The sequence below is a fragment of the Elaeis guineensis genome, chromosome 5 (assembly GCF_000442705.2).
Source record: "Elaeis guineensis isolate ETL-2024a chromosome 5, EG11, whole genome shotgun sequence".
NCBI lineage: Eukaryota > Viridiplantae > Streptophyta > Magnoliopsida > Arecales > Arecaceae > Elaeis > Elaeis guineensis.
Window position 1 is genome coordinate 124264042 of NC_025997.2, and position 21727 is coordinate 124285768.

The following is a 21727-nucleotide window of genomic DNA, read 5'->3' on the forward strand; positions in this document are numbered from 1 at the left end:
CCTCCTAGAAGGTTCATATCTAAATTAAATGGCGTTTTCTATTTTAGCTTTTATTTTATTTTATTTTGTTTCTTTTTTAATTACTTCTTATATTCTTCAAGGACGAAAAAAAAAAAATGTGCATCTGGCAAAGGGGAGAACTTATTATGATTTAATCCTGCCATCCATGGTCCTTTTTTTTTTTTTTTTGATAATGATGGAGGCTGAAACCAGCCACCTAAATATATTAGAAAAAGCTATTTACAGAACATGAGATAACCAAACAACCACCCAAGAGTAGTTTCTACTTTCCATAAAACCAAAAAATCATCACCCAAATGATAGATTAGTTTCACGGGAACAAAATACAGATGGAGTCAAGTAGTACTGCTTGAAGCAAAAGGAGGAGATAACCCATACAGAGAACAATATAACAACTATCTCCTAAAGAGATGACCCATATGCCGAGGCCCTTGGGGTTTATGATTTTTAACGTAACTCACCCTTACGCTTTCCTGTTGCAAGAGCGGAACTCCTCCCTGCGATGGGACATCTGCATGCGAATTTCTATTCAATGTTCTATTTCCACTATTATAGATAAATTTTGTATAGAATTATGTGCACTTAGGCAGGAAAGATCTTATTCAGAAAAAAAAATATATATATTTTGTTTTGTTCCCTTCTAGATTGCTGTGCACACTTTAGGCTGTATTTATATTTAGTATATAAATATTACCACAAGGGGAAGGTGCCTTACTTTCTTCTTGCCTGCTTCAAAAAAAAAAAAAACTATCTCCTAAAGAGTATCTTAGCCGGTATTGCAACTCCAATTAGACACAAGCATGACCCAATTTAAATCGATTTCATACTCAAATCTAAGTTAAATTAGTTCTAAATGATTTGATATTTCTAAAAATCAAATCAAACTAATAGAAGATTGAAACCAAACCAAACCAACATGATTTAAATGATCTGATTTGATTTGATTTATCGATTTATATTATTATTATTATTATTTTTATGATTCATAAAAATTTGTTTCTTTTTCACATAAAAATACTATCAAAAAAATTTACCAAGCAAAATGATTTAAATTAATATAAGATATTATCACTCAACAAAATAAAATTCTTAAATAAGCATCATCATTAGAGATTAAGATAAAGATCTCCAACATATTACAAAAAAAAATAAACAATCTAGTAAGTAAGTCATTTAGAATTTAAAGTTAATCAACACAAAATCAAATCGATAAATAATATCATAAATTTAAAATTATTTTTTAATACATTAATTCTTCAATATAAATAACATCCTAATCAACATGATATCATTTTATTAAAACCGATTCGATTCGGTTCGAGAATAATTTTATTTACTGAGAAATCTGAATCAATCCAAATCTATGTTTAGATGTAAAAAATCAACCAAACTAAATCGAATAAAATTTTAAATCAAACCAAACCTATGATTTGGTGTGGTTTCACCATTTTGATTGGTTTAGGTTCCGTTTTTGCTCCTCTTAACTCCAACCAAGTCATTCCAACTAAGTCATTCGAATCGTAGAGTAGACCATAGGTTGAACAAATTTAATATCTTCCTGAAGAGCTCTCTTTTTTTTTTTTGGTAGGAAATGACACTTTTATTCATAGAAAATAAAGGTTACAAGATGCTGTAGAGGTTTGAAGACATAAAAAGCAGCAACAGGTAGACATATTACATACCCCAAACTCTACAGAAGAGAAGGTGAAAAGCACAAGCTGATATTTGCAATTCTTAAGATGGGCAAGTACAGAGCACCCAAAATCATCATAGCTCTGTAACCAAAAATTAAGCAGAATAGTTGCACTGTAGCCCTGTATATTGTATTGTTGTTTAGCTTCCTATAAAGAACAGATGGTAAAATCTGCATTGCATTATAGTCAAAAACCAACAAGATAAGTTGCACTTTAGTCCTGTCTGTAATAGCAATCATAGGATGACCTCGCTGTAAGAACATGAGATAACTAAAGCATAAAAAGACATCAGTGAGATCTAACCCATCAGAACAGTTAACCTCAGTAAGTTGCAGTCCCGTAGTAAGTATGCAATGATGGTCAGGCAGGAAATAGTAAAAATCAGAACTCCAGCAGGCAATGATGGCCAGTCTCAAACCAAAATGACAAAGTATCATATGGCGCAGCCGCCACCAAGGCTTACCTATAGCAATCCGCTTGAAACAAAGAGCAACCTCCACAAAAGGTTTAATAGATTGAAAGCAGCATATTAGTAGGGACCTTATTAGGCCATACTAGAATACCACCTGCAAAACCCACAAAAATGTTGGTAATAAAGCTTTGTCTTGTATTTTTTCTGTATATCATCAATCTTTTTGCTTTTTTTTCCCCCTTTTTCTATTCCTTTTTTTCTTTTTTTCCTTTTTGACTTTTCTTTTCTAATTGTAGTATTTTTCCTTTGACTATAGTATATAGTATGGCAAATACAAGATACAGAGGCCTCTTGAATCATAGGTATCATAATATACAAAATAATGCTGCACACATCGTATATGAAAGGCTGAATATAAGATGACTATTGATGCAGCCCCCGAAAAATATGGAAGAACCCATATAGCCTATGGCATAATCCATATGACAAAAAGGTATAAGCTTGTGTGATGTCCTGTGGCAAAAAAACAATATAATGAACTTGAAGTAAGCAGCCATCTATGAACATTTCCCATCGGCCTGGAGAGTTGACAAAGATGAGATTACAAGAAGAAGCCGTAGAGAAGCCCCAAATAGCAGGACCGCTCGAACACCCATGATCCCTGCAATAAAGAAGATAAAATGTTGGTAATAACCTTTCTTTTTTTGTAATTTTCCTTTCTGAATCTTTTGTATCCCATTTTCTTTTGCTCTTTCCTTCTTTATAATTATATACAGTATAACTGCACATCAAAGATGGGTATATATACAAAACGCTCCTGACCAGACCATAAATAGAGATGATTTCAAAGTCTGACATTCGATGTCGGTACTCAAGGGGGAAAATAAGGCAATGAAATATGCTCCATAGATCCTTTGCATATAAGAGATATACTTGAAATATAGCATGAAATCAACTTGCAGAATAATGATCTTAATTGAATGTCCGACGTTACAGAACTCTCTCCCATTTGAGATTTTTTTATTTCCGTTACTTGCTTCCATCCTTCTCTTATTATTTCATTGTGCACTTGAAGTATTGTAGTTGCTCTCAATCTTTTATTTGTATGATGCATTCTTGGCCACAAACTTAATTTTATGCATAAGATATTATTCTGTATCTCTGTACGTCCACTCTCTCCCTAAGACCCTTGTTGAGTGAAGCATCTATCCTGATGCAGCCATCCATATGGGTACCATCCGCTTCGTGTCAGACAGCTCCCCAGACTCACAGGATATATCCTTGGCATCGTCCTTTCTTGCATTAAAAAAAACCCAGTTAATTGAAACCAATAACAGGCATATCCGAACGAGGCACTACAAGACATAACGTAGTTAGTAACTCGTGGTTTAATGATTATAGAAAATGCCATACGCATCAGCTTGAAGCAAATAAATAACATGATGATCCAAAATGTCATTGTAATCCCACATAAAGTCTCCTTGTAAAGCCTTATTAGCCATGTAATCCGCTACCTGATTCTCTTCTCTAAAAATATGAGAGATTGCATAAAAATGCACAGTTATAGTTCATAGCCTAAAATCTCTAACAAAGGGAAGATGACTAAGCAATTGGAGAGAAGGATCCTTTAAACATGATACCACTGTGACAGAGTCCCCCTCCAACCAAAGATGAATAGCATGAAGCTCCTCAATCACAACCCTAACTCCGATCCACGTAGCTAATAATTGAGCACAAGGGACAGACAAATGAGGAAGAAGCGTACCTCCAGCTTGAAGCATTAATCCATCATGATCCTGAATGACATAGCCTGTAGCCCACTTTTTATGAACAATAGATGCATCAAAATTGATTTTTAGAACCCCAACAGGAGGGGGCAGCCAAGACAAAATACGAGATTGATGCAAAGAAAGAATCCTTTGCAATTGGCTATTCCAATACTGAGACAAGATTTGTGCCTGTTAGATTTATAGTAAATTAAAATCTTTAACAAAGACAATCAGCTTACGCATAAGTTGTGCAGTCATCATGTGGTTATTATTAAAAGTGCACTCATTTCGGGCTCACCAAAGTAGCCAAGTAGCATATGCCAGGATTGATCGCTGTTCTATAGCTACCAAGGCATCAGATATGTGTTCTATCAATGCCGACAGTGATGTAGAATCAAAGGTCAATCGGTACATACTCCTAAGATATTGCCAAAACAAATGTGAATGTTTACACTGAATAAAAGGATGCTCACAATCCTCCACATAAGTAGGACAATCATCACAAAATTTTTCAGTCAGAGGAATTATATTATATCGGCTGAGGATCCCTTTGCAGGGTAGTCGATTCCATAGCAGTCTCTACCAAAAAGTTTTAACTCGCAAAGGTACTCCTAACGACCAAATCCACACAGAGTTTACCTGCACATTAGAAACATTATTAGAAAACGGTAACCTTTTCATATCACTCCATGAGACATGTTGTAATTTTGAAGTTCCCCATACCAATTGATCTGGCCACTGACCTTGCGATAATGGTATTGAACAAATAAGATTCACCATATCCATGGAAAAATAAAGTAGAAGATACTGAACGTTCCATTACCTATTGGGAAGTATAAAATCAGAAACATGTAAATCTAAATCTAAATTATTCATAATCATATACGTAGGCCAGGCCAAGAGTGGGATAGTAGTTATCCAAGGGTCTTGATACACATGAACTGCAGTACCTGTGCCAACCACCCATTGAAATTGGAACTTTATAAGATCTCCAGCTTGAGCAATCTTCCGCCAGATGACAGAAGATCTTCTAGGACAGATATAATACAACCAAGACCCCGTAAACTTATATTTCGCTCTTACCAGTTGTGCCCATAAAGTATCAGGATCAAGAACTAAATGAGCTGCAAGCTTACAAGTACACTGCAGGCATCTGAGTAGAAAGTTGAAACTTAGCCCACCTTTTGACTTTGGAGTACAAATCTGACTCCAAGCAATTGGATGAAAAGCATGATGATCAGAATTATGACCCTAAAAGAAAGGATCCAAATTCTTTATCAATCTGACGAAGTATAGAGATAGGGACATGCACAGATGAGTAAACATATAAAGGAATCGCACTCAATACGGACTGGAGTAATGTCATTCAGCCAGCAAGGGATAAAGTTCTCCATTTCCAAGCTGTAAGTTTTGTAGTAATTTTATTTAAAAGAAATTGAAACTCTGAGGATTTGAATGACGTACCTGATAATGGAGCCCCTAAATAATGTCAGCCCCCTCTTTTTTTCAAAATATGGAGAAGATCAAGGATGTTATCTTGAGTAGTACGATTTATACTTGAAAAAAAAATAATATAAGATTTTGTAATATTAATAGATTATTCAGAAATTGTAACATAAGCATCAATTATGACTGCAATACAAATAGCATTCCACATAGTCGTCCGAGCAATAAGTAGACAGTCATCAACATAGAATATATGAGAAATATGAGGGCCTACACGTAGTTCATATCCTTTAAGTAGATTTGATTGGATAGCAGTATTTAAAAAATATGAAAAGATTTGAGAACATAAAATGAAAAGGTAAGGTGAAAGGGGACATCCCTGACGCATACCTCTAGAGGTTACAAAAGGTGGCAAGGCTGTTCCATTGAAAATTAGCATAAAATTTGGGTTTGTAATGCATCTACAAATTCAAGAGACAAATTGGTTAGGAAAACCAAGCTGCGTCAGGATTTGAACCAAAAAAGGTCAATGAACCCAGTCATAAGCTTTCTCCATGTCTAGCTTTAATAATATAAGATCTGCAGAAGAAGTAGCAGTATGAAGAGAATGCTTAATTTTTTGAGCAAGCAAAATATTATCCATGATATTCCGATTATCAATAAAAGCACCTTGTTCTTGCGAGATTAGATTAGGGAGAATATCTTTTAATCGCTGAACTAGAATTTTAGCAATAATTTTATACGTAGTATTACATAAACTGATGGGATGATAATCATTGGGATTCTGAGGATTATTTTTCTTAAAAATTAAAATAATATACGTATCAGTCCATGATGCAGGAAGTGTAGCACATTGAAAAAAATATTTAATAGCAAATACCACCTCATACATTATAATAGGCCAAAATTTTTGAAAGAAAAAAGTCTGAAATCCATCAAGCCCAAGAGTTTTATCAGGATGCATCTCTATAACAGCCTGCTTAATTTTTTTGTCTGTCACATCACTACTGAGCAGGATACTCTCATGAGGAGATACCATTGGAGTGACAAGAGGATGTATCAGGTCAGGAATCAAACCATCAGCAGTCCACCTTTCTTTAAAATGATCAATCATAATATTTTGAATAATAATAGGATCATCAGTGACACCACCCTGTGGCAAAAAAAGATTTTTAATGCGATTAGTTCGTCTGCACAGAATAGTGGAACAATGAAAAAATTTTGTATTAGTATCACCCTGCTTCAATCAGTGGACATAAGATTTCTGCCACCACATAAGCTCAATACGATGAAGAGTAATGTTATAATCACACAGTAAGGAAAGTAACAAAGTATGATCCTCCATAGATAGATATCCAGCTTGAGATTCATAGATTTGAAGCTCATAAATTTGATCATATAACTGTTTAGCTGGAGTATTTAAATTGTCTAAAGTATATTTCCACTTATTTATAACCTTCCAAATTTTTTTGAGAAGAAGAGATAATCTATCCAAGGATTATGCAAAGTATACCCATTTCAATTTTTTTTAATTAACTCAGTAACCTAAGGATAAGTAACCCAAACTTTTTCAAAACAGAAAAGACGAGGACCCCGATGAAAATGATCAAGAACTGAAAGGAGGAGAGGGCAATGGTCAGGAGCAAAATGGGTTAGATGAGAAATTGATGATTCTGAAAATAGATTAATCCAAAGATCATTCATAAATGCATGATCAATCCATTCTCAAACCCTAACAGCCCCCAAACAAGTATTGCACTATGTACATGAGGGATCAGAAAAATGCAAATCAATAAGTCCAGTAGTACGAAGAAAAGCACGGGACTCACGATCGTGATATTTGTGAGTTCCGTGCTTTTTTTCGTACTACTGGACTTATTGATTTGCATTTTTTTTTTTATCAGATGCATTTAAAATACAGTTAAAATCCCCAATAAGAAGAAACGACAAGTGAAGCTTTAACACATCATGAATCTAAGACCAAAGAGACCTTTGTTGAAATACTGAAGTACTTGCATAAACAAGACCTAATAACCACACAGGACCATTAGACACAAAAATAATACCAAAAGCAATTTGACTATCAATATGATGAAAAGTAACTACCCCAATAACTTTTCTCCCCACTATAATAATTCCACCTGATAAGTCAATCACAAAAATGATATAAAAATCCCATGCCGGTCCAAATAACCTATGAATACGAGTAGATGCATTCATACCTAGATGGGTTTCCAAAAAACATAATATATCCATATTGTATTGTCCTAACAAGGATTTCACATAATTTATAAAATGGGACTTAGCTGCATCCCTACAATTCCACACAAGTATTTTCATGGTAACATAGTTGGGTGAGGATCAGACTGTCCGTGATCCACCCCCACCTGAGGGTCAGCAAAATTCACATCCCCTTGCACTATAGGCGCAGTAATTCAAGTAGAAGGAAGAAGGTTACTTTGCAAAGCATCTTAGAGTTGGTGACATGCGGCCTTATGAGTTTGGCTTGGTGCCTCATTCAGCAAAGAAGGTGAATTATGGGCTTGAGCATGCATCTCATTCGAAGATGATTCTCCTAAATCCTTATCAGCATGATCTTTTAGAGATGAAATAGTTATCGGTTTCCAGACTTAATTATCAAAACCTTTCCCTTAGCAGCGGAAGGAGAACTTGATAATGCTAAATCAGTAGATGCATCTTCCCCTACATCTTGCAATATTAATTTACCCTATGGTGGGGAATTAGAATTGGACCTAGGCCTAGCTTTTGTAGGAGATTGTTTGTGTTGGGTGGATGTCTGGTCAGGACACCACCTCCGAAGATCTTTTCAGTACCACGCGATGCAGCGGGAAGAAAGAAGAAACAAAACAAAAGAAAAATAATCAAAATACATGGATCAGCCACAAAAGGGCTCGCCTCCACGGGACATGCAAACTTTACTATGAAAAAAAAAATTTACAAGAGGAGACCCCACCCTCAACCCTAGTACACCCAATTCTCTCTCACTAGAAGTTCCCCTCACAAAAGCTCTCTCTCTATTGAAGACCCCCCCTGAACCCCTGAAGTGTCTGGCGACCACTGTCCAGGAGCCTCCTGCTCCTTCTCTCTCAGCACTCTCTCCTTTCTCTCTCTTCTCGGGTTCGTACGGGCTTCGTACGGTGCAAATCCGAACCACCACTTCTCTATTTCACGCACAGGGCCTTTTATAGACTTTAATCACGACTTAGATCATGATTAGGACTCCTTAATTAACCCAAATCACGTCCCAGACCGTCGGATCAAGACCGGGAGCCACCCATGCCGTCGGATTATGTTCCGGTCTACGGAATAGTACCGTGGACCGCGAGAAACGCGTGGGAAATGCCCACGCGATCCACAGACCCCGCCGTGGACCACCCGGTCCACGGTGGACCGGGGCAAAGGGGCCAGCAGGCCGCCTGGGCCGGCCCGCGCGCGGGGGCCCGCACGCGCCTGGGCCGCGCGCCCGGCTGGGCCGCGGGCCTGGGTCACGCGTCCCGTGCAGGCCTGGGTCACGCATCCCATGCGCCGCCGCCTACGGCCGCGCCGCTGCCGCTCGCCGCCAGTCGCCGGCGGTCCTCCGCCGTCTCGAATGTCGTGCCAACTTCAAAAACTCGTATCTCCTCCATCCGAGCTCCGTTTTAGGTGATCTTGATCTCGTTGGACTCCGTTTTTCGCCGCGAACCTTGCAGTGGGCTCAATGTGGGCTGAATCTCGAGGCGTCAAATCCTAATAATCTCCACCTCGACTCGATATTCGGCCTCCTCCAAACTCCGAGAGCTTTTGGATCTCATCGCCCCCATGCCCTGGGGCAATCGCCTGCTGATCATGGATGGACAAACATGGGAGTCGAGCCAGGCTGCTCGATCCCATCTCCGTCGTATGCTGTGCTCCTCCTGACCTGAGACCTGCTCGGGGCATCATCCTGCGGCAATAGGAATCTCACCTTGCGACGTCGCCTCTCGTCCTCCCGAGTCTCCTGTCTCGTGCCCGATCCGTCACTTGGAGCTCCACCTCGCTCTGGGCTCCGCCTGGCTCCCGAAGCTCCACCTCGCATCAGGCTCCCTGCCAGGTAATATTGTCTTCTGCTCCCCTTCTTCCCCTCCAGCATAATTCTATCGCCGCGTAGCACCCTCAGGATTTCTCCACCAGCTACCGTCCTGTAGCCTCTCGAATCCAGTCTGCTAAGTGAGATAAGATTCTGCCTGAAATCGGGTATGTATCGGACCTTCCCCAATCTCCTCACTGCACCATCATGTGTCCTCCAGCTGACCATCCCAATGCCTCTGATCGCACAGCTCGATCCATCCGGCAGATATACAGTGCCCTCACTGTTCTCCAGGGAGTCAAACTGCTCCTCTCTGCAATATACATGATAGGGGCATGCAGAATCTAATATCCACTGTTGGGAAGAAGTAGATACCTCGTCAGATATCTCCAGGACATCTCCATCTAAATCGCTGCCGGCCGTCGCTACAGCAGCCACCATCCGATTTTTCAGTTGAGGGCAATCTCTGGCTAGATGCCCCAACTCCTCACACCGGTAACACCTGATTTTGCTCAAGTCCCTCCTGGACTTAGACCGCCCTCGTTGCGATCTCCTGTCGCTTCGTCTACCGCCTCCTGCACCTCCAGAAGCCACCAAAGCTAAGCTACCGTCACCTGAGCTCGAAGCTGGGTTCTCCCTCCTGAGAACCTCGTTCTGGAGTATCGCTGCGGTGACCTCGTCCATCTTGATAGTGCTCTTCCCCACTAGAAGAGCAGTCACCAAGGACTCGTACGAAGGGGGAAGCGACGCCAGCAAAACCAGCGTCCTGGTCTTCTCCTCAATGTTCTCGCCAATGCTGAGAAGGTCGGTGAGGATCTTCTGGAAGTGGCTCAGATGCTCCTGCACGCTCTGTCCCTCAGTCATCCGTAGTTGGTAAAACTGCCTCCAGAGAAAAAGTGTGTTGGTGAGAGACTTCGCCATGTACAACTCCTCGAGTTTCGACCACAGCACCGTCGGGGAAGTCTCGCTCAGCACATGGATCACCACCTCATCCGCCAGGTACATGCTGATGGTACTCACCGCCGGCATCTGTAGCCGTTTCCAATCCCGCACCTTCATGATGGTCGGCTTCTCATCGCACAAGAGAGCATCGATTAACCCCTGTTGGATGAGCACGTCCTTCACCCTTACCCGTCACAAGGAGAAATTGCTCTTACCATCGAACTTGTTGATCTCCATCTTGATTGTTCCTGTCTTCTCCATCTTCAGTCTTGCTCACCACCACTGTAATCTGCGTCCTTGTACCGCCTTGCTCTGATACCACTTGTTGGGTGGATGTCTGGTCAGGATACCACCTCCCAAGATCTTTTCAGTACCACGCGATGCAGCGGGAAGAAAGAAGAAACAAAACAAAAGAAAAACAATCAAAATATGTGGATCAGCCACAAAAGGGCTCGCCTCCACGGAGAATGCAAACTTTACTATGAAAAAGAAATTTTACAAGTGGAGACCTCACCCTCAACCCTTGTACACCCAATTCTCTCTCACTAGAAGTTCCCCTCACAAAAGCTCTCTCTCTCTTGAAGACCCCCCTGAACCCCTGAAGTGCCTGACGACCGCTGTCCAGGAGCCTCCTGTTCCTTCTCTCTCAGCACTCTCATCTCTCTCTCTCTTCTCGGGTTCGTACGGGCTTCGTACGGCGCAAATTCGAACCACCACTTCTCTGTTTCATGCACAGGGCCTTTTATAGACCTTAATCACGACTTAGATCATGATTAGAACTCCTTAATCAACCCAAATTACGTCCCAGACCGTCGGATCAAGACCGGAAGCCACCCATACCATCGGATCACGCTCCGGTCCACGGAATAGTGCCGTGGACTGTGAGAAATGCGTGGGAAATGCCCACGCGGTCCACAGGCCCCGCCGTGGACCGCCCGATCCACGTTGGACCGGGGCAAAGGGGCCAGCAGGCCGCCTGGGCTGGCCCGCGCGTGCCTGGGCCGCCCGCCCGCTTGGGCCGCGGGCCTGGGTCGCGCGTCCCGCGCGCCACCGCCTGCGGCAGCACCGCTGCCGCCCACCGCCGGTCGCCGGTGGTCCTCCACCGCCTCGAATATCGTGCCGACTTCAAAAGCTCGTATCTCCTCCATCCGAGTTCCGTTTCAGGTGATCTTGATCTCGTTGGACTCCGTTTTTCGCCGCGAACCTCGCTGTGAGCTCAATGTGGACTGAATCTTGAAGCGTTAAATCATAACAGTTTGCGCTTACCTCCCTCCTTACCTTGTGCCGCTTGTGTAGCCTGGAACACCATCGACTCGGTGACCTCCATGTTTGGAGATTTGATCATATCCTTCACTGCAGCTTCAGCTAAAGGACCAAATTTAGTGGTAGATTGAAAATTAGAATGCATAACTTGGTCGGACTGTGAAACTTGCCTCGCCGGTTTTTTAGGCTGCAGCCATTCCTTGGTGGCCTGTCCGCCAACAGGAGAGGATTTTTGAGTGGTCGCTGTTTCATGTGAATTAATTGGAAGAGTCACCGGCACTTGAGCTATCCTAATCCAAGGATCAAAAATAGGGCATACATCACCATGTTTAGAAGAGCAAGCACAAGTATCCAAGGTGACTCCAATTTTCCCACATTTATAACAGATATCTGGCAGCTCCTTATAGGTGAATTGCTGCCAAATAATCTCATTAAGAATGTGAATCCTAGCTCCTGGGCAGACAGGTTTATTTAAATCCGTAAGGATACAGACTCTAGCATACCCCATGCATGAATGATTCAAAATCCAGGCATCCAGAAACAAAGGAACACCAACATACGAGGCAATTTTAAAGAGTTTTTTCGAGTCCCACAATTCCAAAGGAAGATCCGGCAAATAGAGCCAAACCCTTATCTAGAAAACTGTATCTCTTCCAGACTGATGTTCCCTTATCTAGAAAACTGTATGGAAGTTAATATGTATTCTTGATGGACTATAAATATTAATAAACAAACAATCTTTGAGTTTCCAACTAAAAAAATTGAATAAATAATTTGAAATTAGTGATAATAAATGTAAAAAATATAATAACTCTAGGTGGCACAATAAAATTTATTTGAGAAGCTGAGTTGGCAACACTTCAATACTCCTTCATATATATATATATATATATATATATATATATATAATTAGAAGTCTTAAGGCATGCCTCTCTATTTTCAAGAGGTCCAACGTTCAAATCTTTATGCCAGTGCCCTTATTGTATTTCCCGAAAAGAAAGAAATAGATATTATTAAAAAACCTCAACCATGAGTTTTGTTTGGATTTGGTCATCAAATGTGATTGGTATGTCTAACAACCAAGATTTGGACATAAATGCAGACATTTATTCTGTTAACAAGGAAAAAACACTGTTATTATTCAACAAAAACTTATCCAAGACACACCAAGTTAGGCCCAGTTTATTTGGTTCCATTTTAGTTCATATCTGAATTTGGATCATCAATTAGTATTTTCATCAATTCCACCCAATAAAAATCATCTGTCATCTACTAGAGTAGTCTCCATTAATTGATAAGTACAAGTGACCTAACTTGTTTATCAACTTTAAAGCTCCGAGGTTAGCATCTAAGACATCTGCTTTGGACCAGTGCTTGATCAATTATTTTGGAAATACTGGCACGCATGAAAGTTAAATCTAATCAAGTCATCATACTGTTGAAATCCTGCTCAATTGCTTTCATACCATCCATTTATTCAAGTATTTATCATAACAAGTAAATGATGTCCATTAGATAATTACACATTCTAAAACAAGGGGATAAGTAGTCAAGAATTATGACAAAATGTGACAATAAAAAAAATAACAACATGAGGATATCATGAAAAATACCACCAACATGTCTTATTTGTATAATTTAGCCAGCATAGGAAAGACAAGATAGGGCAAACGGAGAAAAGAAAAGAAGAGAATTTTAGACATGAATGAAAGAAAATAAAAGGAAAAAATAGAGAGAGAATTTTTCTTATCTTGATTCTCTTTACTTTTTGAGAGATTAAAAAAGAGGTTGAGTATGAAAAACATTCCTCTCCATTTCACTTTTTCTCTCATTATTTGACCATCCAAACATGGCATTTAAACATTTAATTTTCTTCCTTGGTCATTAAATGCTTAATTAAATGTGAAAAAATTGACTCTCTCTTCCTCTTTCCAACTAATAGGGATCTTAATTAGCTTCTCTCTTTGAATTCTCTTCTCCAATTCTCTCAATCCAAGCTGGCATCATAGAAATCATATGAAAGCATTTAAAAAATTCAGTATATATTTGCAAATAGATTAAGTCTGCTCTTGTTCGTCTATGGTTCAAGCCTAAACCATCATGTTGGACTTGAAGATAAGGACCTGGAAATCATAGACTTGTTTGTCTTCGGTTCAAATCTAACCTATCAGGTCAGACTTTAAGATAAGAACCTGGTAATTATAGAGAGAGAAGAGTAGATTCCGTCTATTCTATTAATTTTGTTATCTAGCATCCATGCTAGAAGTTCCCACGAACTGGTGGGTATCGCCGATCCAATTGGATCATCAACTTTAGCACTAGACTCTTTATCACCAAAAAAAAAACTTTAGCACTGGGCTGAAAGATCTCCTTTCACTTTGGTGCAATTTTGGATTAATACTTTTATGTTAATTTGATCCACATGGAATTGCTAATTTTAGAAATCATCAAACCGGTTAGACCCTCATTTAAAAAAAAAAAAAAAAAAACGATTATGACTAATTTTATAAATTGTTTTCGTACCACTCATTCAAAGCATGCAACAATACAAGAGGCCAAGTTCTTATAATAACAAGTAAATGATGCTTATATTAGACAATATCGGTTGCATAGAACTCAACAGCCTTAACAAAAGGCGCTCACTAAATACATGAAAATAAAGGCTAGGATGGGATGTTGGCAGACCGCTCCCACATTATAACCAGTGGACGATTACTTCTACCTTATTCACACTTGTTTGATATTTAATACCTAGTAGTTAGCATGTGAAAAAGCAAATTTTGGGATGGTAATTTTAGTTGATGCATCAAGTTTCCATCTCTAATCTAATCCAATTAGAACTTAGAGTGGATATGGATTTTAGAAAAAAATATACGAAATGAATTTGAATTATATATGGGTAATGATATGTCTAATTCTGAATCTGACCTGATATAATCTTGATCTAAACTCCTTTTCAAAATTATAATTATTTTATAATATTAATATGATGAATTTCTTATCTGATTTGATCTGATTTAATCCCTCTTGTCTATCCAATCCGATATGACCCGCACCTCTATTCAACTCGATCCAAGATAGATATAAGACAGATTTAGGTATAGAATTTTTAATTATGGGATAAATATGATATTAGCTGATCAGACTCATATTCGACCCATTGCCATCCCTAAGCAAGCTCAACTCATCCCGCAAACAAATCAAAAATAAAAAAAAATAAATACTTGCCATATGGGCCTGCTAAATATAATCAAACCAATTGGATCTGTTTATAATTCATAACCATATTTTTTTTTCAATTAACAAGGCTCCATGTATCATGCTAATAAATAATTAACATGGAGGGGATTTAACCTTGCCTTCTTTAATAAACTTGAGCAAGGGTAAACAATGTATATATATCAAAATTAACAAGTTTTATTTGCAAACCTAGAATAGTTGGTGGAGGGCCCAAGGGGGGAGGGAATATTGGCACCGATCACACCACACTTGTTAGAGATTCAAGCGAGAAGGTTGGGTTAAAGGCTAGAGATGCTGATAATAGCACTTTTGAGGCTAATGTATAACAATTTAAGACTTCATCTAATAAGATTAGTCGGAAGATATTTTTTGAATTTCTTCAGTTCCATATAAATATCCAAGATTTTTTTAATAAATAACCAATATAGGGACTATGGTCAGTTGCAATGAATTCGTACTGCAATGTCCCCTAATCTATATAGTTTATAGATTGGACTGAGTCGGTTTTGATACTATTTATAATATCCAGAATTTTTTTAAAAAAATTAGTTAGAAAATATTATTTAGATTTTTTAATCTCGTATAAGTATCCAAAATTTTTCTAATGAATAACTAATGTAAAATTAATTATACATTCGTATAAATCATTATAAGGTGCATGTGGTTCGATGATCAAAGATGGTGTCATGGCTCGGCCCATTGGGCCTTAAACCCAGCCTAATACACAAACAAAAAAAAAAAAAAAAAGAAGAGAAAACAGAGGAGAAGACTCCCGAAGGGAGACTTCTTCCTCCTCTCACCGACTCTCAATCGGAGTCGGAAAGAGACCCCCTTTTGGCTCTATTTAAAGGAGAAACCCCTTCTCCCTTTTTCTCACGAAGGAAATCGGAGCCAAACGACGAAGATCGTCGGAAATCACTCGCAAGAGCCCATCACCGTGCTCGCCTAGATTTCCTCGCCATAGCGATCACCGAAGCTCGAGGTAAGCCCAATTTCTCTCCCTCTCTTCTCCTCCTTCCTTCCAGTGCTCGTGTGCACGATCGCTGACGATCGGAGTCATCGAATTTTATTACGGAAGAGACCTCTGTTTTTACATTCTTTTCTTTGATTTTTCGGACGCCGGTGGTCGCCGTCGGCCATCAGTTTGGATCCCTTCGAGCCGTCCGTCGTTGCCCTCTTGTCGCTGGCCAGTCTCATGCCGATCAGCCATCGGTCGGCTGACTAATCGAGGGGACTGTGAGGTCCCCTGTTTCGGCCCAAGGCAAGCCGTGGGAAGAAGAAAAGAAAAAGAAAAAGAAAAAGAAAAGAAAAAAAAGAAAAAGAAGAAGAAGGAGAGAGACTTTCTCTCTCTTCTTCTCTCTCTACTTTCTCTCTCTAGATTATTTTTTTCTTCTGAAATTTTTAGAATTTTGAGAAAAATGATGATGAATTGAAATTGATCCTAATAATGAATTTTGATTTGTGATCACCGGACGGTATACTGACATCCACCTTGATCAGACCTAATATTTTTTAAGATTCTATTTTTTATGATTTTATTGAATTATCCACATGATAATTTCAGCATGATTTGATCTGATCGATCGTATTTATTGAATCATATCATCTGAAGAGTCCAAGATGAATTTCTCTCTAGAATTTTCTCTCTCTAAAACTGTTTCTCTCTCTTGATCGATTTATCAATAAATTTTTTTTTTTAATATTTTTGATCTGATGAAGAATCTTGATCCATGATTGTCGGACAGCGTACTAGCACCCACTTTGATCAGATCAAATATCTTTAGATTTTATCACCCATGATTCTATTGAATTATCCATGTGATAATTTCAGAATGATTTGATTAATTTATTTTGATCTGATCAATCAAATTTGTTGAACCGTATCGTCTAATTAGTACAGATTCATCTTCATGAATTTCTCTCTCTAAAATTATATCTCTCTAGAAGTTTATTTTTTTAAAATTTATCAAGAAAAAAATTTTATTTTGATGAGTTTGAGTGATGATGAGTTTGAATGATTCTAGTAAAAGCATCCTAATCCGTGATTGTCTGGTAGTATACCAGCACCTTGATTAGACCATGAACCATTAGATTTGATCATCCATGATCCCAATCTAGCCATGACTTGCTTAGATCATATTGATTTCATAAATCGAGATATTGGACCAATCGTAATGTTGGATTGTGTTACCTGATCAATTTGAATTATACCTCATGAATTCTCTCTCCTCTGATTTTCTCTCTCTACTTGATTTTATAAAACCAATGAAGAAACCTCGGTCCTATCACTTCGAATCCGATTTGATCTGATAGTCAAACTTTGGATCGTTTATTTTCTAATTAGATTTTGATTAGATGAAATTAGATGATCAGACCCAATCTAAACCGTTGAATATGGTATTCGTATCCTTTCTAATTATTGAAATTGATCATGTATAGGATTGTGGATGTTTGATCATGGGATATTGCGATATGATCTACGAATAAATTTTTTAGAAGAAAATTTATAGAATTATATGCATTATTGGAATGCGTTCGAGGTAAGTAATGTTTCACTTTTTTTAGATTTATCGATAAATTATAATATATTTTTTTAATATGATTTGTGAAACAATATATGAATTGGATGAATGATATTTTGTTATGAAAATATCTTTTTTGAAATATTATGATGAAGCATGATTGAACATATTAATTTCATGATGCATTATATTGATTGATTTCGATACTATATGATTATATATTTTCTTATCGAAATTAGAATATGAAATATGATTTATGAAGAATTCTGATATAAGAATAATATGAATTAACAATCTAACTATGTAAAGGACCCCGCCAATTGGGGTATATACATTAGCAAGTGATATCCTGAGGGTTTATGTCGTCAGAGAGACCAGCGACAAACTGTCAGAGAGACCAGCGGTTCTGAAGGACTTTGCTGCCAGATGATTCGCAGCTCACCGCAAGAAGATACGCGGTGTTATGACCCTGCCACAGAGAAAATGTGGTCATACCTCATGGTTGATGAAAAAAACTTAAGAATGAAAGAAATTGAAATCTCGAAAGAAACTCGAATTTTCGAAGAAGAAATGAATTTGGTATGAACTATGTTGCATAATCGAAATTGATTTCGAATTGATGAACTCTATATACTTATTTTCTATAAATAATTATTTACTTAAATACCTGATGAAATCTGTTGAAAGTGATCATTGCTTACTGGGCTGTCTAGCTCATTTCCTCTTATTTTATTGTTTTTACAGATGTTGAGGAATTAAGATGATACAAGATATGAATAGAAGAGTAATGAGAAGCAGAATCTCTATACTTTTATTTTAGACTGAAAATCTTATTGAATTTGATGTGAGGTGTATTGAACATTGTTGAATTTATTGAGATATTAAAGTTGAAATTTGGATTGTTATATTTTTGATTTAAATTATTGACTAATTATTTCTTTGTTGTTTTAGGATAGCATGATAAAATGTCTTGTATGTTTATGAAAAAAAAAATTTATGAATATATAACAGTTGTCATGACTCTCGATTCATAATCTTGAATCGAAAGTGTAACAGATGATCATGATTAATTTTCTTATTAGTTTGTAGCAACCATCAGGGATCAAACCGCCACCATGAGCGTAGGCAATGCAAGGTGTCAAGAACGATGCCACCTGACTGCAGCCAATAAGAGTGCCCACCATGTAGGGTGCCGTCACTAGCAGAACGGTCAGCATGGACACCATTGCGAAGGGAGTAGTGGAGCGAGCCATGGATGCATAGAATGGGAAAGCTTTTATTTTGTAACAGGTACTTTCTCAAAGGCCAAGGCATCAATGAATCGGGACGGACGGAATGCTTCGTATTAGACAAGTTTTTATGGACGAGAGGATGGAAGAGTGTTCCGAAAATATGGTGCGTGGAAGGCGTAGTTGGGAGTTGTAACTGGACAGGGCGTGATCATGGGGTGGAGAGGGAATAATATCGGATTTCCCTCCATTCAGAATCATGACTTTGGAGAGGGAGAGGAGAACGAGGCCACAAAACCATGAATTGCGAAAGACAAAGTGATTACCCATTGATGGATCCGGCCCTTTTGTTCAACCCATCACCATAACGGTTCCTTTTTCGTAAAGGATATCTGGGACCATAATTTTGTTATCCATCGGACAAAATAGTCCTTGCTCAATTAACGATCAACTCCCCCGATATCCTCATCTTAAATAATAAATATGATGTTGCCCCCTTTGTGATATAAAAATACAAGTTTTTTCAATAATGTGTCTCTCCATTTTTTTTATTTTATATTATAATGGCAGGATGAAGTAAGATTATAATAACCGTCTAAATATAAAGGATCCACAAATTTATTACTATATAAACAACAAGTCTATTTCATCTCAATAAAATTTAGATCCTAAATATTTTTTATAAAAAAAATATATACTGAAATTGGGATACGGATTGTATTGCTTAACGATTTAACTTATTTAATTTATTTTAATTTATTATAGATAAAATTAGATTATCTATTTAATTAACTAATCAGATTGAGATATATATTTTTGATCTATTTAATAAATAAATTATTTTTAAATTCATAGATTTTTTTCTATCATGTGTATGATCTTGGCTTCTATCTTGATGCGATTCAATTGCCATCTTTGAGTTGGAATGGAGAGGAGAATTAATACCTCAAAATCCCTTGATTAATTTATGTTCCATGATTACCCTAATTATTTTCTTGTGCCTACACTAGCTCATTCATTAATATAAAATTTAATGACACCATGTGCTAAGTTTGATATAGTTGATTCAATTAGGCTATCAGCCTTAATACCCTATTCGAGGGTTTAAAACCTCTGAATTGGGTCCGTATTGGCTCGATTCTTTTAGATTAACCTGACCCACATGACACTGTTACTCTAATCAGTCGTCAACAGTCAAACCACTCCTTAATTAATTGCTTTCACATCAATCAATCAGTTAGAACACGCAGCCATCGCAACAAGACAACAGTGCTGCAAAAACACGATATCCACAACTACCGGCCTTCGCCACAAAACAGAAGCTAAGGAGAGATGACGGCGGACCGCCCGCACACCGTAATCACAGCTTCCACCTTATTCTTAGCAAGCTTCTAACACCTCGACGACAGCTTCCACTGTAGTATATATCTACCACCTAGTGAGCAAAGAACAAGCTCATTTCACCCTGAAAACAAACCAAAAAAATGGTTACTCCCCCCATAAACCTCTTAATATAACCTAACAACAAGCATTCATGTCATATTTGTACATTTAAGATTCACTTATAATAGTCATTTCATGAACCCAGACTATGGTTACCAATGGCTTGGATGCTTGCTTAGAGCAATCAGTGGAGGGGCTGATCGAGTAGGGGACGCGGACGCCACGCTTGCCAGGAACTCCAGCAATGAGACCAGGCTTGAGGCCTGAGATACTCGCGGCAGCTTTCTTCAGGCAGTTGCAGGCGGTCCGGCGGTCAGGGGTGCTCCTCGCCGACGCCACCAGCCCCTCTCACACCACTACAACAACCAGAGGGGATCCGCCTGCCGTTGCGGGCGTAGACAACGCATGGCGTCAAGGAAGACGCCACCTGACCGCAAGTGACGGCATCTGCCATGCGTGGCACAACCACCAGCATTATTATTGCTAAAAATGCAACCAAAGCGAGGGGATCGAGCACTGGAGCGAGACATGGCTTAGTAGTGTAAGAATTTTTAGCTCCCCTTCTTTCTCAAAATGGAGTTACTCAAAGGCTTTGAAACTGGTGGGCATGATGGAAGTTCTTGGCGTAGGTGGGGTTATATAGGCGTGCGTGAAGGCGGGTAGGGAGTGAACGTACCGAAAATGAGGAGTGGGGAGGGTTGATAATTGGAAATGGGAATCAGACGGTGGTGGTGAGTTCTTAGGAAGGAGGATAGAAAATGATCCACTGTGAAAAATTATGGAAGTGCGATTGTAATAGCTTTTTTAAAAAGAATGGACACGTTGAAGCACCCGTAGGGATCGGCCTACCGTTGCGCACGTAGGCAATGCATGGCGACAGGTACAACGCCACCTGGCCACAGGTGATGGCGTCCGCCGCGTTCGGCGCCGTCGCCAGCATCACGGCCAAAATTGCCACCAAGGCCAGGAGAGCACCCAAGCGGACCATGGGTTGGTGTAGTACGAGAACTCTTAACTCTCCCTACATGGAGTCTCTCAAAGGCCAAGAAGGTGGTGGGAGGGATGGCCTGTGGGGGTTTTATAGGCGGGACAGCGTGCAGGGGAGTGCACTTGAAAATTTGGTGGGAAGGAGATCGAGGTGGTAGGATGTTGAGATTGGACGGTGGATGATGAGATCTTGGGAAGGCAATGATATTAATTCCAGTAAAATCATCTTTGTAGGAAAAATCTCCAATTCTATCAGTTGTACATATATAGATATCTGCATCCACTGCTATTACTACTAGTTCTCTATGGGGATATATGTATGCGTCTCCATCTCCGAACTCAACTCTAATTGAGCCTCATGTTTCGTTCTATAGTTCCTTTCTCTTCTTCATAAGCTATTAATGCGATGGTTAAGAAGCATGGAAGTCATGGTGAGTTGAGAAAGTGATATATGGATATTAGTGTGAAACTTAACAAGTTTTGTGTAGGGTTCTAGGAGACTGGAAGAGCGTTTGACGAACTAAGAATGGGAGTGCATCCGATTTTAATTCTATGTGGAGGTGAGGAGCCCATGATCAATGACTTGTCAAAGATCTGGAGTTCGGTTCACTTCAAAAACAAAGACGTTTGCAGAGGAATCACTTGACATGGATGCAAGCAAGAGTTTGGCGTAAAGAGACTAGAACGAAGAGA

At 38.9% G+C, this 21727-nt stretch overlaps 1 protein-coding gene and 1 long non-coding RNA gene across 2 annotated transcripts; both read right to left on the reverse strand.

Moving 5' to 3' along the window:
* Positions 1 to 4285: 4285 nt before the first annotated feature.
* Positions 4286 to 6270, reverse strand: LOC140858190 (uncharacterized). The gene is made up of 2 exons (XR_012141648.1): positions 5361 to 6270; positions 4286 to 5147 (listed from the first exon to the last, which is right to left on the reverse strand). It is a non-coding gene; the product is annotated as an uncharacterized lncRNA (long non-coding RNA).
* A 13769-nt stretch (positions 6271 to 20039) lies between these two features.
* On the reverse strand, positions 20040 to 21035 carry LOC105046197 (non-specific lipid-transfer protein 1-like). The gene is given in 4 exon segments (XM_073257486.1): positions 20040 to 20069; positions 20204 to 20392; positions 20394 to 20474; positions 20940 to 21035. Coding segments are annotated over 4 exon segments (396 nt in total).
* Between the last annotated feature and the right edge of the window lie 692 nt (positions 21036 to 21727).